Below are 17,771 nucleotides of genomic sequence, written 5' to 3'. Positions count from 1 at the left end.
CTTCCAGGTACGACCATAAATCCCCACTGAATGCAACAGGACGGCATCAGAGCAATAATGACAAAGATCTGGTGGTCATGCACCTACTTGCTCCAATTGTTTCCAATTAGACAGAAAGAGCTCTGCGTTTCTAAGAAGCAATATTTCCAGAGAATAACAATGATGGTCACATATTTGCTAAGTAATCAAGGGCCTATGCCCAAGGAATCATCAAATCTGTTTCGCATTTTACCTTCAGGTTCTGAAGATTGGGAGGATAGGGAGAGCTGACAGAGAAAAGGGAGGCCGGGGTAGGGCCAGAAGCCATAAATACAAACATGATCAAGGCAGAAGACTTTATTATTCTGAACCGCAGCCTATGTTGTTTCTAGAGTTGATAGTGTGAATTGCAATGAAGCTGGTGGATATACTGTACATATCAACATCTGGATGGGGTATTCTTATCAGGCAACCAAGTAAATACTAGCACCACCGTGGAGACTGCTGTGTGAGAAAAAAAAACCCTAACACTTCTAGTAGCATTATTAAATCCCTCAATCTAGTCTTGTCATGTCTAATGCAAGATCAGGACAATAACTGTTACTCAGAGAAAGAGCAACGACTGTTGCTCCTTAAGATACAAGACGTAGATTGATTTGCACTAGCAACATCATAGCTAACTTGAAACTCCTGCTTTGTTTTCCTTTTTTATTTCCCCTGAAAGGACAGAGGTTGCGTTGTTAAAATAGCTAGACGTACATTAAATGTGCAGGCAGTGGAAAATGTACCATTGAACAACACAAAAATGAAAGAAAAGTTTGCTATTTATCATGACTGTTAGTTTAGAGGCAGGGAGTGGACAGGTAAAGAACAAAAAGTTATTTCCTAATTTACTAGCTAAATTGAAGAAGAAAAATAGAATGAGGGAAGACTAGAGATGTGGGAAAAAAGAAACAAAGAGCAGAGGAAAAGATGTCTAAAAAAATTCAGGGTCCCTTCCGAAACTCTGAGACTGAGAGTAGGTTGAAAAAAAATCATGTTCATTGCCCGAGCAGGCAACTGCCACAGTTGCAGGCAGAGGTAGGGGGACCACAAAGTGAAGACCACTTAATACTCTGGGTGCTAAGTTACTGGTAAACCAGACAGGTTTTTTCTATGATGTGGCTTATGCTGAGAAAAAGCTCCAGGATCTCTTCCTTTTGGTATTTTTCAGTTACAACTCTCTAGTGTTATTAATCAGTCTCTGTAACAGTAGTTAATGCACCTTTAAAGCTGCGAATCTAACAAATGTAAGAGCACTGTGTTTTGTTAAAATTAAAAGCAAGCTCTATGCTTTCCTTCTTCCCATGCCTGCGACCCTCCTGGCACACAGCAGAACCATCACAGCTCTGTTTTTTGGCATGTCGCACCACACAGCTTCTGCACAGCTGGACTTTGTTCTTGGCCGCTTCTCCTCAGGGAGGTGCACAGCAAGCAGAGCAGGAAAAATTCCTCACTCCACGGCTACCTTGCTTTAATGCTGCATAAAAGACAGAGGCCCCAGGCTCTACTACAGGCCATATGCTGAAGCAATGACGGAAGAGTTGCTACACAGCCTTTTGGTGTCAAATCACTGTTAACTAAAAGAGAATTCCAGACCCTCCTAAATCCCATAACTGCAGCTTATTTACTTGGCTTTGGATGCACAGATGTGAGCTGCATATGGTCCCTATGGCCACTGACTGAGATAGGAATAGAAATCAGCTTTAAAAAGTAGGTAGGAATTGGAGGCAGGTAACACTAGAAGAAAAGAAGCAAAAAGAAAGGCCATTTAGATAGCACATTCAGCTTTTCCAAGGAGTTGGACCAGCAAAGATGTGCTCCAGAAGAGCCTTAAGCAATGGCACTGTGTCAGATGTCATAATGCTTTCAAGAAGCTAAAAAGACAAGAAAGATACCAGAAGAGAGATGAAGCAAAAAAAAAAAAAAAATCTCAAGGATTTTGTTTTTCTCTCTAAAAGACAACAAAAACCAATTCCATGTACTTAGAACAACAGATTAATTCAGACAGAAAACAAGCAGCTCCATACATCCACAGTTCAGCACTATCTTTTTGCTTTTGTGAAATACCTGTGGTTCTCTTACCAAACTCCATCAGTATTAGCTAGCCATTCCAATAGAAATACCAACAGTTGACACAGATAGACTGGATAACCCATCCCCAGAAAACTGGTCTTTCTAACAAGAAAGAAAGCAGCAATGAGGTTAACTGACAAAAACTACGTCACAGCAGTTTATGATATATTTTGTGGCTGAAGTCCCTCATGGCGTCTAACATAGAACTGATCACATTGATCATCACAGCTGTAATGGGAAGAAGCTGCTAGCAGGATGCTTCTGCACCACCACCAGTTTCACGATTAGAAAGCAAAACTGTTGAGACCAAAACAAATCACAGAATGTAGATTTTCAATTTAACATTTTCCCAGGCTGAAGACCTCCATGTATTTATGCTTCAAGTGACATTAAGTAGATGAAAATAACTGTGCCATGACATAGTGCACAGTAGATGGGGCAACATGTTTTGGCCAAGCAGTTCATTTGCTGACAGGTGCAGTTACAGACAAACTAAAATTCCTAGGAAAAAATCATATCTCAATTAAGGAATTTTTGTCCAAAATGAAAGACAGTTTCATCTGAAAGTGTCAGAAGTAATTTAGTTTCTAAATCAAAAGATGGGTTCCTCTAATTCCCAAACTACTTCTAAATACTGTCTTTGCTATATCAAATTTTTAAAAATTGAAAAAGTACGTTTTCCATAATAGAAACCACTTGCACAAACGTAGCTTATATATTATAATTTCTGATGGAATCTTGAGTGTTGTCTCTTTAAGACACACATAAACTGCTCTAGATGTCAGAACAAATTAGAGACCTTCCTCTCCCTTCCTGAGTGACTTTCATCCTTAATGTTCTCATTTCTCCCTTGTAGATGAACTTGTAGAACTGAGGATTATTTAGCCCTAGATAAAGCATGGTCCTCCAGGCAAGACAGACTTGCCTTACTCTACAATTTAAAACAACTTTACATACCTACATTAATAAACAAACCAATCAACTACTTACTGTTTTTCTTGTACATCAAGATTTCGAAGGAGTTCATCTCATAGTTCTCAAACGTTTGCCGGACCTTGTCAATTGTATCTTTGTCTGTCAGCTCACCATACATAAAACTGCAAATAAAGTGAGAAATTCCAGTCAGATACTAGACAAAGACACAAAGCCATTTATTTACAGTGTGAAAAGGACCTATTTAGAAATAGCCCTCCTTGATTTTGTTTCACCTGGAAAGCATATTTGACGGATGCAGCCCTAGGAGAAAAAAGACAACACTGGAATAAACAGATTACTTGTCTCCTCAAGCAACAAGCACAACACTACAAGCTATTTAACAGAAAATAAATCTGTTCTCAAATACCTGCAGGTGCTGCTTTTTTGCATAACTTCTGCTCTGTGATATCCTGACAGCTTGCAAAATCCATCGTTGCTGTAGACGATGGGCCAATCCACTATCTGGGCATTACCCAAGACAAAATTAGTATCTGTTTGAAAGAGGACATCAGTTAGACATTAGACAAGGCTATGGTTGCATTAAAAGAAATACTATTTTATGACCCAATCTCAATTGGTTCAGTGCCTGCAGATTTTTTTCCCCAATACTATTTCCGCTGCAGTCAACAGGATTACTCCAGGTTTTAAGTAAATTCATTCTTTAAAAATTATATTGATTTCTCACACGTAAGAGTATGGTTTTATGCAATTGATGTTCAAGCAGGTAAAAATCATCTCACGACTGACAGTAGATTCACCAAACTGTTTCCCTCTGCGCCACAAGCACTGATCCACCATGACACTCAGTATGAATGTGAAGCCTCTTACACACAGCCAAAACAGCACAAGTGATATTTCTCCTCTGAATGTAGACACAGTGGCTCCTCTCGATACTGGCTTCAATACTGACCACACAAGCTCAAATACCTCATGTGTGACGTGTACAGCACAGCAATCCAAACTAGACACTGGACAACTGCTGCAGATAGCCGAACCTCTTTCCAGTCTCTGTTCTCTGTCACCTCCCAGGTTTGTGCCAACATTGGACACCACTCTGCTGCAATCGACTACCCGGCCTCTGTTTGGATGCTGCTCTAACTCCAAGCTACATCTTTGAGTGCTCTCTCTCTTGGAATGCTCTCTCAAACTCTTCTGCCATGCAAGGCTCTATACACCCTATCGTCTCGTTAGCAGCCACCCCGGTGACTGGCCACTTCTCAGGATCTCACAGCTGCAGCAATTAAGACTAACTCAGCTATCCACTAATTATCTCTTATCTAGCCTACAGACAAGTCGGGTCAGTTGATCCATTCTCATAGGATCTGTGCATGCCACCCTTTTTTTATAATTGTGATCTCGTTCAAATGAGGAACATACTCAATGCTGGACCAAGACATTGCTTTATTCTGCTGCTTTGGCTCTTGTGTAGTCAACCAACTACATCTGTGCCAAGACAGACAGCAGTGCTGCTGCTTGGGCACTGGCAGACGGGAGGAGGTGGTGGCTCCTTTCACAGCTGCAAAGATCCCTGGCCTTTGAAAGAAAGCCTAAGCAGCCACATGAAATTAAAAAGCATTCATATTTAAGGGGAGCCTTTAAGGGACTCCACTATGTCATCTGCTTTTCAGGATTTATTCCCAGCTGCTCAGAGATACATAGCCATCATTCACGCTTCCTGCAACCAAGAGATACAAACAAGACATTCTACCTATTAATTGCAAAGAGTTTTGCTTGTGTTAACTTCCCCTTTCAAAATCTTTTGTCCTGTTGCAAACTTCAAATGGGTTTAAATAAAACATTCCTGTAGCGATCTAAATCCATTGCCCAATCCCATGACCATGATCGAGTGTATCTTTATACACTCTTTGGAATGAAATACACCAGCAGTATAACTTCAGGACATTTTAACTGCTTTGTTTCGCACAGCCTCTCTAAAATACCATGGTTTTTGCTTGGTTGAAGTACTTTGTTCCAAAAACAATACATGTCTTTTACCCTTTCCTATGAATAAGTGAGTCAAGTCACCTCTCATTGCTAAAGCAAGTGCTTTTGAGTGTCTATTACAGACATTGTATTGCACTATGTTAGGATATTTCTAAATTTTCATCAGGAAGTAAAAAAAATGACCGAAAAAAAATGCAGATACAAATGTTAGGCCAGCTCCTGCCCTGATCTGAATGAGGTTATTTCATGCACACATTCCTTCACCATCTCCCTTTCTCAAAAGACAACTTACCCTTCTCTCCTCTTCCTCAAGAGCTCCTTGAAGAGCTTCTATTAACTTAAGCAATGACCTTCCTTTCCCACTTAAACCTCAACATTGTCTTTGGATAAATAATCTCTTTTTTATTCAAAGTCATATAGAGCACTTTTCTGATGACCATTACAGTGCTAATCCTACTTCAATCCAGCCTTACCATGCTTCTGTGGGGTACGACAGTGCTCTTATCCCCTTTTTACAGATAAAATCGAAGCGTTAAATCCACAAAGGGATTTAAGCACCAAAAGATAAAACTGCTATAGCTTAGCCTCTAGATGTCCAGCTCTCAAAAACTTGGGAGTTGGAATCTCCATGGGTAGTGTTCGCAAGGCAGAACCAAAAAAACACTAGTACAGCAAATTGACACCTGACCAAGTTAAACTACAGAAAACAACGAAAAAAGTGGATATCTTAAGGGCTTTTTCCCCCCTTTCCTTTATTACTTATTGTACCCAATATTCTAACAAAGCCCAGTTCTCACAGACAATACCCAAGAATCTTTGCCATTATTCCAGGAGCTAAATAATCACATTTCCACTTGACTGCCTTTGACCCAATGAGGCCTGAGTTTTTTGGATTGGTGGCTTCCAAAGGCTGCTTAGAGAACATGCAAATATTTCACTCCCCCCAACAGCACTTTGGGAGTTCTTCTATGAGATGCGTGGCTACCTGAGGGCAGTGAAAGCTCTATCTTCATTTAAACTCCTGAATGACCATTCTAATTACCAAGCTACCAAAGAGAACAGATGCCAACAACCTCACCAGGTGAGTTTTGAAGTCAGTATGACTTGGCTGTATTTTATGCCCTGTTAGTCTACATTGGGTGAGTCTCTCAGGGAGGCAGAGGTAGAATACTTCATCAAAGAGCCTAGGTTGGATTTAGTTGCAAGTTACAACCAAGCTGAGAGATTTTCAGGCATGCACAAAGCTTTAAAGGCAAAAACGTGGCCACCAATCAATTCAAAGAGCAAGTCAGAGGTTTTGATGATCCCACTGTTTTATGAGTGTGTCTCATTTCCAGCTAGTCACCACTTTGTGCATCTTTACCCTTCTTTCATCCAGGCTACATAGCTTACAAAGACACACAAAGTAAATACTTAAGTTGAACCCATTCTCCGAAGTCAACACCACACCACACCTCATCTTTGGGTTTGCTCCTCCAGCTCCATTGCCATACTTTTTTAGTGTTTACCTTGGGGTGATCCCTAGAGCCAAAAAAAATGCCCTGCATGGAACTGTGCTAGGGAACTCCCCATACAGCTGAAAGCCTGCAGAGAACCCATTGTTCCCTGTGAATACAGCAGCTGAAAGAACCTGTAGTGTAGCACCATCCAAACTGCCAGTCCAGAAAAGAGGTTTTAAACCCACCACTCCGCCAGCTTTCCTTGGGAGGTTACCAGGCTCAGTGTGATCAGTTCCTTTTTTCCCGATTTTGTTGCAAAGAGAGAGCCAATCTGCATTGCTGGTTTCTAAACTTTCTGTACCAACCTATTTTATTTTTTTCCAAACTTGCTGTGCCCTAAGAGCCTACAGAGTGGGACCTGCATCAGCAAAGGAAAGAGTCTGAGCGACAAACAGGAATTTCTTTCCAGTTACTCAGTCCTCTTCCCAGATCTATTTAAAGACAAAATGACAACACAAGAGCAGTTCTGTGCCTATGTGGAGAACACATCTGCATTTCTTCAGAAGGAGTGTCTCCGACAATGGTGTTTCGCCTGCGTGAACACTGGCAAGACACAGCATAAAATAAGGACTCCCACTACTAACTCCCCTGCATAGTTTATTCTGACAGATAACCGGGAGGTAGAAGGGCTGTTCTCATTGCTATCATTTACACTCAATTGCATTGCTTGGAGACAGCTCATAATCTGTTAAACAATTGTTCCTAGCATAAGAAAATATTAAATAACATCCACTGAGGCAAATACTGCCACTCCGTCTGCAGAGACACGGGGTCCCAGAGGCCAGAAAACAGCTGTGGCTTCGTTGCACAACAAGCACGAGGGATGCTCTAGTGAACTCTTTGAGCATCAGAGGGCAAAGCCTCTTGGGGACTCTCAAGTTGCTCAACAAGGCCAGGAAAGGAGTTGGTCAGAGGAAGACCAGGAAGAAATCCACTGTCAAATTCTCTTCAAAGACAGAGGGTAAAATGTACATGTGTTAGCTACAGTACTGAAACTATTTAGTGACTTGAGACACATCTTTGAAAGTACTCAAAGGACTCCTTTCCTTAACAGGAAATCAATTTCTATCACACCGTCAATTGGGTTAGTGGTACTGTCTGGCCCAAAGAGAAGCTGTAAGCATTGCCGGCCCTTCTTATCAGCTCCAAGAAGAACTAAGCTAGAAACTGGAGAGGGAAGACCTGGGGTTCTGGCTTGTGCTGCGCAGAGCACATCATGCAGAAACGTGTAAGAACTGAAGAGTAGCATCTCAAAGGCAGCACAGTCACTCACCTAAGTTGGGCAGGCTTCCATCATAAGAGTCTGCAGTATTGGTTACGTTGTGAAGTGCCTCACTTCATATTTTCTAGCCTGCATTTTCCACAAGTTCTGCTCACTGAAGTATATCCACGTCAGCCTTTACACACTCAAATATCAGATTCATTTTGGATTATCACTTTAAACTAGACACAGCTGCTTCAAAGCCACAACAAAACCATTTTAACTCCTTTTAAAATACAAGAATGGATTTTGATCGGTCACTCGAACGAGTACTTTCCTCTACTCACAAAATACACCATCAGAAAATATCTTTCTAAATAACAGTGATCCTTTAACAACAGTAATAGTAAGTCTCTAGAAGACTCAGCTTCACCAAAACTACCTTATCTACTGAATGTTGTTGTTACATATACTGCTGTTTAACCAAAGCTCAAACCTCCAAATTATGTGAGGCCAAGAAGCACCTCACAGACATGTATCTGGTCAGGACTAGCTGACTGAGGAGAGGTCACCTGCTTGAAAGAGTGTGGAGCAAGTTACCAAAATGCTTCCTCGTCACCATTCCCCTGCATTGATGGGAATGTACCCACAGCATCCCCAGCCTCTCCTTCAAGGTGCACCTTGTCAAATCAAGCCCCTCATTTCTTTCCAGAGGCCAGTACACAAGTCCTGCCTCTGCTGTCCCCTCAGTGACACGTGGGCTCTATTCCAGGGCACACTGGTCAGAGACCAACAGGCAAACACTGGGGATAGGGGTGGGAGATACAGTCTCCTTAGCTACTGTTCCATTAGCTTGGCATAAAGCAGGACAGGTGCTATGTCACAGCCAGCGTAAGAAATGAGCAGCAGGCAAAAATCACGTGCAACTATCATGATTAAAGATTGTATCATAGAGCTTAAGGAAAAGGGATGAATGCGTTTCTAAAAAATTCTAGTATTTACAAACTTGTTACTTTGCATAATTTGGAAGTGGTTTCATGTTTGGTAAGGAACCAAATAGAACATTGTTTACAAGGAAGCCTGTCAAAATTACTACTGTCACACAGCTCATATCGTACTTTTGCTTTAACAGTCTGCATAGGATAGGTATGTAAGAACTTTTGCTCATGTTTAGACTTAGCTTTGAAAAAAAGTAAAACCATTTAGTCACACTGATTAGTTCCATTGTTCAAATGTAACTTCAGAGATCAAAATATGGCCCTAGATCAGTACAAGTAAGTCAAACTGCACTCAGTCAATCCTTTCTTTGCACACACAGGATTCAAAATTCCTACCTACTTCAGGTAGGAAATGCACAGGAATCAACCAAATTTTCATCTTAACAGAAGTGCTCTAACTGTATTCAAAGCAAGTTCAGAGCTGCTCAAAGAACTCAAAGACTATTCACATGGTAGAATAAAATTAATAAGACAAAACTCTGCTCTTCCACCCACATCCTCCCGTTGAAGTCACTGGTGCTACATGGATACACACATCTACTCAGTATTTCCTTGTATTCATTTCTAGAATGAGAGTGCAGTAATGTTTAAATATCCCATTGAACAACTTGATCATTCAGTAGAATAATGATATAGCAGACTCAAAATTCTACATCCTTAATATCAAGACCAAATTATTTTAAGCCATAGCCTCACTCTAATACAAAGCAACATAAAACCCTATAGATAGGTTCATTTGGGCTTACATGTGTTATGAAAGTCTTATATAACTATTTATTTTATAGAAACAGAAATTGCTTTAAAAGCTTCTTGGCTGCTACAGCATTAACACAATCCACTAAAAGCAGGCATTTCATGCTTTATTCAAACATGACTTACACTGTCATGTGTACTGCAGAGCACAGGCTGAAAAGAACTATTAAAAATGTATTTCATCATACTTATCACAGATAACAAAAAAGACACTAAGTAAAACAACAACTTCAAATGACTCAGTTTGAGTCATGACAGAAAATTAATGGCAATTTCAGCCAGCAGTATAGATTAAAACTACTGGTTCCATCTCAGCATTTGTTATTTTGCATTGTTACAGAAAACACTTCACAGTAAATCCCTACCATGAGAAAAGTTTACATTCAAAACAAATCATCCCTCTAACACTAGTAGCTGTAAAATCTTCATAATTACCTGTATTGTTAAAAAATACAACAAATTAGTACAGAACAATAGAACAAGAATGGCTGAAATTAAAAATGCACAGAAGCTGTCATACGTATTTTATGCATAGCATCCTTCTTCACCTGTCCCTGAAGTACTGTCCATAAAAAAAAAAGCATTCAGACAAATGTAACATTAGCATGAGATAATTTTAGAAATCAGAAAGCTCATCAGCTATAAGAGCCATACACAGAAATACTGTTTAGCAGTGAGACTTCATCATTTAATTGGGCAGGGGTTTTTCCCACCCCATCTGATATTAAAAGAAATCCAGGAAAAATCATATTTCAGTTGCACTGATTTATATGGGTCTTCCATCAGTTTAAAGAAGCCATGATTTCTTAAGAAAAGAAGCCGTGATTTACTGATTATAGCTACAGCCATCAAAAGCCTTAAGAGCCTTTGACAAGACCTAACTCGCTGCACACTTTTAGCTATGAGTTACAAAAACGCATTAACAAATTCTCCAATGAATGGTTTCATTAAGAATTGGTTTATGATCTTGTCCTATGATTTAATTCAGAAATGGACTGATACATTGTATTATCACAGCGGAACTTCTTGAGCTTCCAGAACATTAATTTTAAAACACATCATCTATTATCCGAGTTGTACCTTCTTTTTCTTACTATCAATAAAAGCCATTTTAAGGAAATCAGGTTGTACATTTTTAAGAGCTTAAAGATGCACACAGAAGACTAGAAGCTCTGGCCTAATAAAATCCAGCAAAAAAAAAATATTCAACTCAAGTGATATTGAGAAAAAAATAATTGTTAATAGTGAATAGATATTTTGATGGAGGGACCAATGGTATGAAAAACACAGATGAAAATAAAAGCATCCCCACAGTTATTAATTTAGAAAATAGGGAAGACTGGGAAGAAACAAAACCTTTTCCTTTGTTTCATTCTATGTTTGGGAACATGTTTTTAATATGGAACCTACAAGTTGTCCCCTTGTGGTTTTGGAAGCTCTGCTGCTTACGTGGCTAAATGCCTTGTTTTAATCAGTGCCAGTAGACAGACCTACACTCGTGTACTTTACTCGGCCAAAAGTGATTTTACGGGAAATCTTGAACAAACTGGATCTTGCAGGATTATATACGAAAGGGTAGAGGCTCCAGTTCAACTATGGGATGCCAGATTTGTAGGTCACAACATTCACTTTGCCTTGCACAGGACAAGCCATAGTGATGGCAAGAGAAAATCTTCAGCTAAAGGCACTCTACACATACAGCACCATCCTATTACTACTTGAGCAGGTTTCCATGCACTTTCTGCAAGGTGTGGCTCTGGTAAAGAGCCTTCAATACAAAGGATACAAAGGAAGAGACACATTCTGCAGATCAGAGCCTTCTATTCCATTACATTGGCTTTTCCTATGCTGACATCAACCGCTCCCCCCACTCCCGGAGTCCAGAAGGTTGACGAGCAGCATGGAGCAGAAATTTTCCTGCATATCTGCCACAGCCTTCCAATTCAGCCCATTTGGGATCCTTAAGAACTAGGATAGATTAACCCAGACATTGCACCTCATAAGGAGTAGCTCAATACTGCTTTTCCCTGTGCACAGTTAACTTTCTCCTTTTCAGTACTTTCACCTCTAAACCAGTCACTAAAATGAATTTCCGTAATCAACAGAACCTCACCAGATTGCACAACGATTCGATTTACCTGTAGCACGAGGCTTCTGAGACAGTCCTCTGCAAATAACAAATTTCACCCAATGTTGCTTGAAGACTCATTGAAAATTATGGAAATGAATGGACCATCAGGAAACTAAACATATTCTATCAAAAGAAACAGAAAAGTATACTCCACCCCAAAAATGTGCTTGCTAATTTCAGCAACAGCCATCTTGTTCTCAGCAAGAAAATACTTTCTTGACAAGTGATGGTACTTCCCAAAGGTGTTACAGTAGTATGAGGAACCTGAGCGGTGCGCAGGACCTGAATACCCTTGGCATATCACATATGGAAAAGTGATGCAGAGCTTGTCATGTTCACATATATATCCCCTACCAACATCATAACAACTGGACCAGCAGTCTGAAAGCAATCAGACCCTCAACACCAAAGTTCATAAACTCTACCTTTGGGGAAGTGTGCCTGTACTGCTTCTGGTCTCAAACAAATCACTTTAGCCACAGCTACATCTGCGTCTCCGCACCGTGCTGCTCACTGCTTTAGAAGTAAGGCAGGCAGGGCCAGGTTGCACCAGACACAGCACTGTCAGGTTAAGGATCCTTTACAAATATTTCCTTTAAATTAACATTTTATTCAAGTGCAAAAGCATGAAATAAAACTCAGTTCAGTTCTTCATTCTCTGTTAGTTTCTTTTGCACTTCTCTCTGGCTGAACACAAAAGAAAGGTTTTTCACTTTCAGAGCTGTTTATAATAAAAATGGTAAATACCATCACTCGTCAATTTCTCTCCTAGGTCTCAGGCAGTGGTACAAGGGTTAGCATGCCCAGGTTGCAGAACATTTACTGTACTGGGACTTCACAGTCTCCAATGAAAATAATGTCATAAATCATGGAAACGTCTTTTATTTTCAGAATTTGTTTCTGAAGGTGCATTTTTTCTTTCCCTCTACAGAGAGTGCACTGCATTCTCCATCAAAGGGTGCAGGTTTGGTTCCATACCTGATGTTCCCAGGGGTTTTAGTGAAAGCAAGACTAAATCCACACAAGTCTTATGCCCTCTAACCTCCCCTTCTCCCCGCCTCCTTGTTTTGTCAATAAACCAGAAAAGCATCCGTGACTTCCACTGTAAATCCAAAGCCCCATAAACACAGGGCTTGCTTTTGCTATCCTTACAGATGCACAATTACCATGTACCTCAGTGAGAATTTTTACCAAGGAAGGACTGCAGAATCTATCTAGCATTCACATAAACTGGAAAGTATTTTTGCCTCCAGTTACTGACAGAGCATTGGAAGATCACAAAGAATCAGTATTGTCTATAACATACTGCACCATTTGAATCGGGTGCCTTGGCCATGACTCAAGATTGCAACTGTTATTATTATAGCGCTTGTATACTGCGGGTGTATCACATTACCCAAGAAAAACATTAATATCACATTAGCAACAACCATCAGGGGCTAGTGATTCTTTCGATACTGCTCTGTTTTACAGCATGGGCTCATTTGCAGTCCCTGTTGGGTGTTCTGATCTTTAAATATTTCAACACTTCAAACAAATTTTTGTCAAAGAAGCACTACATGCAATATTTATTTTTCTAATTTTACATAGCTAGTATAGAAAGACAACTTTTAAAAATATCAAATGCAAAACAAGCAGGATTACAGTGCCCCTCATTTCAAAGAGGAAAGAACCTTAAGTTCACTATTCACTCAAAGGTGGTCTTGTGAGAAGAAATCACAGGTGACCAGATGAGGTCTGTAGGTGTCAGCAGATGGATGACACTTTGTATATTCTTTCCTCTGTGTGCTATCATAAGGCCATCCCATCCCAGGCTGGGCTGAGAAATTCTTAATTCCTTCTTTACTCCAACATGTAGGGAGGAAATACTTCTAGCCCTAGCATAGCTCTTCTAGCTGGCATTTAGTGCATGAGAACCTGCCTCAGCTGATCTGCAGCCTGAGAAGAAGCTCTCACCCCTAATAACTCTAACATAGACAATTCAGACAATGCAGTTTGAGGCGAGTCTTGCTGCAGATGGTGCGGTATTAACACAAACAAAATACTAACCCTAACAGGAAAACCCTGAACTTTGATGCCTACATACCCTGCTATTACCTTCAGCCATATAAGATGCATCAGTTTACCAGTCACACCTAATATGAAAGGCTGTCCAAAGAATTCCCAGTTAAACTACTGGTAAACAAATGGTATAATTAGTGCTGTCCATAGAGCAATGCTTCTAAAAGAGGTTGCATGACAATTACTTTGTTATTACCATGCCTTTTTTACTGAGTTAACACTTCCTGCCCTAAAATGTAACAGCAAAATGTATTTTCCTCTGTTTACCTGTGACGGTGGTACACATCCTATACAAGTACCTTGAAGCGAAGCACTTACTCAGTATCTGTTTCTGTTCTATGACCAAAATCCTCTCCTTTCAACGGGAGCCCACCCCAAACTAATAACAGCCCTATGTCTGTATCAATTCAGGATCTGTTGGCACTACTTAACTTGCTTGCATGTGCCAGCAAAAACAGTTTGACAACAAGCCCAAGGCTTATTTGGCAAATCCCAAATGGCCTAGATAGTTTTATTGTGGGTCACGTTACTACTTAACTGAATGAGACCAAGAAAGGGGAGCCAAACCTCAAGCTTTATGGGCCCATTTAAGCACTCATCCTGTGGGCATCCCAAATCATCTCAGAGGCCAAGTAGGCAGTCCAAGATGAGACAGGAAGCAAGGAACGAGCATGTTTACATACTGCCCACACGCTGGCCAGCACAGCCCTGCCAGACGAGAAGAAAAAGGAGCGTGTCCTTGTCTCTTGAATGAGATGGTGGTTAGAAGAGGCTGGTGGCCCCACATTAGAACTGATTCATACAGCATTCGTATGTGATGGCATCACACAGCAAAGCTGGACTGGGTCCAGCAAAAACTAGAAAGCACAGTACAGAAGAAATGGACTTCTAAACCTGAGTCGCTTCCCTGAGCTTCTCCTAAAGTGTCTGAGCTGTGCATCCCTTCCTACCAAGCTTATTCTAAAAACTTGTATTGATTACAGCCCTCAGGACTTGCTGAGCATTTGGAAATGGAGCGCTGTCATTTCACCTGTGCTGTCTGGCACCACGCTCTGCTATGACACCTTCTTAATAATGGAGGAAGAGAGGCAGAAGCAGAGCATAGCTTGCGCTGCACGATTTCCCTCATGTCCAAACCTCAACTGATTTATTGCATTGAGGTTTTGGCACTGGAAGTTAAAAGAGAAAATTGGGTTTTCATGAAGAAAATAATCAACAAACTCAAGGAAGGTTTGAGAAAAGCATTAGACAACTGCCTTTGGAAGATTAGAGAAGCAGCCCAAACGTGATGAAATGTAACATCCCATTTTTTAAAAAAAGAGGGCAAGACACACTCTTAAGAATGCTGAGTATTTTTTTTTTCAGGAATGCAGCTTCCAGTCCCTTTCCTTCTATAAGAAAGTTGCAGAGAGAAACAACGTATAAAAAGAACCTCACAATTTTATGTGAAAATATGGCCTTATCAAAGGCTATTAGTCCAACAATAGTGCCTAATTGAAAAAATAAAAAATTGAAAATCGCACTCTGAATAATCCGAGTTCTTAGCCACTTATCAAAACAGTCATTGTCTTTCCCTTATCAGAACAGACTGTATTTTTAATTAACTCATCTTGTCTTCAGAAGGAGCTTGATCCTATGTATTCTGCATCACACTGGAAGTTCTTAGTCCCTTAAGTCACCCAACTCAAGCCAGCGGAAGCATTAAAAATGGCAGAGCTTGGGCTCACCGCTCTGAAAAGATGCACATGCCCAGGTTTAAGCAAATACACAAACGCTTGCAGGGTCGCAGGCTCGCTGAGGGAGCAGCGTTTTGCTAAGTCCCTGAGTGAAAAAAATCTGGATAACATTCATGCCTGCAGTTGTGAGATTGGAGGCATTTCCCACTCCAGTTTTCCAAGAGAAGGACCTGCTTACAGCGCGATAAGAAAAAAAACATAAATGTCTCCCTTTAGCCCCCGAAACGGCAAACTCTGCCCTCACTTGTGACAAATCTTCCCCTCCGACTCGGACTCGCCGCTCCCCAGCACCGGCTTTCCCTTCTCAGAGCCCGTCCCGCACCCCCGCCCGCAGCCCGACACCCCGCGTGGCTCCGTCCCGGCGCTCCCCCGGCTCGCCCGGAGCCCCGCACCGGGCACGGATATAGCCCGAAGCGAGGTCGATCTTGTCCCGCACCGGGCACCCATCTCGCCCCCTTCCCCCGCACCGGGCGCGGATCTCGCCCGGCCCCGCACCGGGCACCGATCCGGCCCCGCACCGGGCTCGCCCCTTGTCCCGCACCGGGCACCGATCTGGCCCGAAGCGAGCTCGATCTCTCCGGCACCGGGCGCGGATCTCGCCCACGGCTGGGCTCTTCCCTGTCACCGCACCGGGCACAGATCTCCCCCGGCACCGGACTCGCCCCGCACCGGGCACCCCGAGCCCCGCCGCCCCAGAGGGGTCTCTCCGCGGGACCGGGGCTGCGCAGCCCGCCCCGGCACCTGGATGCACGGAGGAATCGGCGCCGCCCGGGAACGGCGGAGGCTGCGGGCGCCCCTTCCCCAGCGAGATCTCACCCGCAGCGCCGGGGGCGGGCGGCGTCGCCTCCGCGGTGCCCCCTTACCGTTAGACCTCCGCACGATGTTCTCGAGGAACGTGTTCTGGGGCGCCACCAGCCCTCGCCTCCCCCCGGCCATAGTCGCTCTGCGGGAGCGCGACGCGGAGGCTCCGCTCAGGTCCGCGCCGCCCCGCGCTCTGCTGCGCCGCTCGCCGCTCGCCCCGCGCGCTCCATGCCCCCGCCGGGACCGCTACGGCGGTGCGGCATCAGCCCGCCCGCCCGCCGCCTCCCGCGCACCGCAGCCCCGCCGACGGCGCCCCGCAGCGCCCCCTGCCGGCCCGCGCCGCGCCGCTCTGCCGCAACGCCGGGGCTGCAGCGCCATCGCCTGGGCGATCGCTGAGAGGCGCCCGGCGCGCGGAGCTCGGAGCCGCTCAGCAGGAAAGGCTGGGGCGGGTATGGGCGCGCTGAGGATTCTCGACGGCCTCGAAGCCTAAGAGGGCTTTGCCCGTCACGGCGCAGATGGAGCTGAGAAACTCGACGGGCTTTAAAACCACGCACAATCTCGTGTCAACAGCTGGCCGGCAGGTATCCCCGCTCCCCGGGAGATGCTCTGCCTCCTCCCCGGGCCCCTCCCTATAAGAAAGACATTGAGGTGCTGGAGCGTGTCCAGAGAAGAGCAACGAAGCTGGTGAGGGGGCTGGAGAACAAGTCTTACGAGGAGCGGCTGAGAGAGCTGGGGTTGTTTAGCCTGGAGAAGAGGAGACAGAGGGGAGACCTGATCACTGCCTACAACTATCTGAAAGGAGGGTGTAGAGAGGTGGGTGTTGGTGTCTTCTCCTAAGCAATAGGTGATAGGACAAGAGGGAATGGCCTCAAGCAGCACCAGGGGAGGTTCAAATTGGACATAAGGAAATATTCCTTCGTGAAAAGGGTTATTGGGCACTGGAAGAGGCTGCCCAGGGAGGTGGTTGAGTCACCATCCCTGGAGGTGTTTAGAAGACAGGAAGATGGGAGTGCTTAGGGAAATGATTTAGTAGTGGACAGGTGCCGTTGGGCTTGATGATCTCAAAGGTCTTTTCCAACCTACTGATTCTATGACGCTGCCACCAAACACTGGAGGCTTCACTCCTGGCCCCCAGCTGAGGGCATCAGCACCACCCCATGACAACTGCTGCTTGGTATTGTGTGGTCAAACTGCCCAGCAGCTCAGTGGAAGCAGTGAGATGAACTATTTAAACATACTTTTTGGCAGATCTTAAACTCCTTGAAATATTTAATATACAATGTTTTTTCATTCATGGATTAAACAACTTTATTCTTTCCCCCTTACCAATCTCTCAGTAAGTGGAAAATGCTCAGATCTCTCCCATCTAAAAGGCAGAGTTTGTCCCTGGCAGGGGCATTTACTTCTGTAACGCCTCATTAAGTGCAGCACCTTTGAGCTCCATATCTCGGGGCTTATTCAAGACATGAGTGCCTTTCCACATGATCACTTGTCTGGGGAAAAGCCATTTCTCACGAACTGAGCAAATATAAAGCATGGAAAAGACGATGGTCCATGTCACTCAGGATTTTTAAGTGC

General features: G+C 43.2%; 1 protein-coding gene across 3 annotated transcripts in view; it reads right to left on the bottom strand.

Moving 5' to 3' along the window:
• Positions 1 to 17,771, bottom strand: part of KCNH1 (potassium voltage-gated channel subfamily H member 1) — a 204,900-nt gene that overhangs the window by 170,730 nt on the left and 16,399 nt on the right. For 2 of the 3 annotated variants that reach the window (XM_054062837.1, XM_054062838.1), the window contains 2 exons: positions 3,437 to 3,560; positions 3,085 to 3,191 (listed from right to left, as the gene is read on the bottom strand). In XM_054062837.1, coding sequence (XP_053918812.1) covers positions 3,085 to 3,191; positions 3,437 to 3,459 — 130 coding nt within the window. In that variant the 5' untranslated portion in view covers positions 3,460 to 3,560. Of the gene's footprint in view, positions 1 to 3,084; positions 3,192 to 3,436; positions 3,561 to 16,255; positions 16,463 to 17,771 lie in introns of those variants that run through there. The other variant, XM_054062836.1, reaches the window with a different exon arrangement.

The sequence above is a fragment of the Cuculus canorus genome, chromosome 3, assembly GCF_017976375.1.
Source record: "Cuculus canorus isolate bCucCan1 chromosome 3, bCucCan1.pri, whole genome shotgun sequence".
NCBI classification, from domain to species: Eukaryota; Metazoa; Chordata; class Aves; order Cuculiformes; family Cuculidae; genus Cuculus; species Cuculus canorus.
Note: the sequence above shows the minus strand (reverse complement) of the source record. Positions and strands in the feature narration are given on the sequence as shown.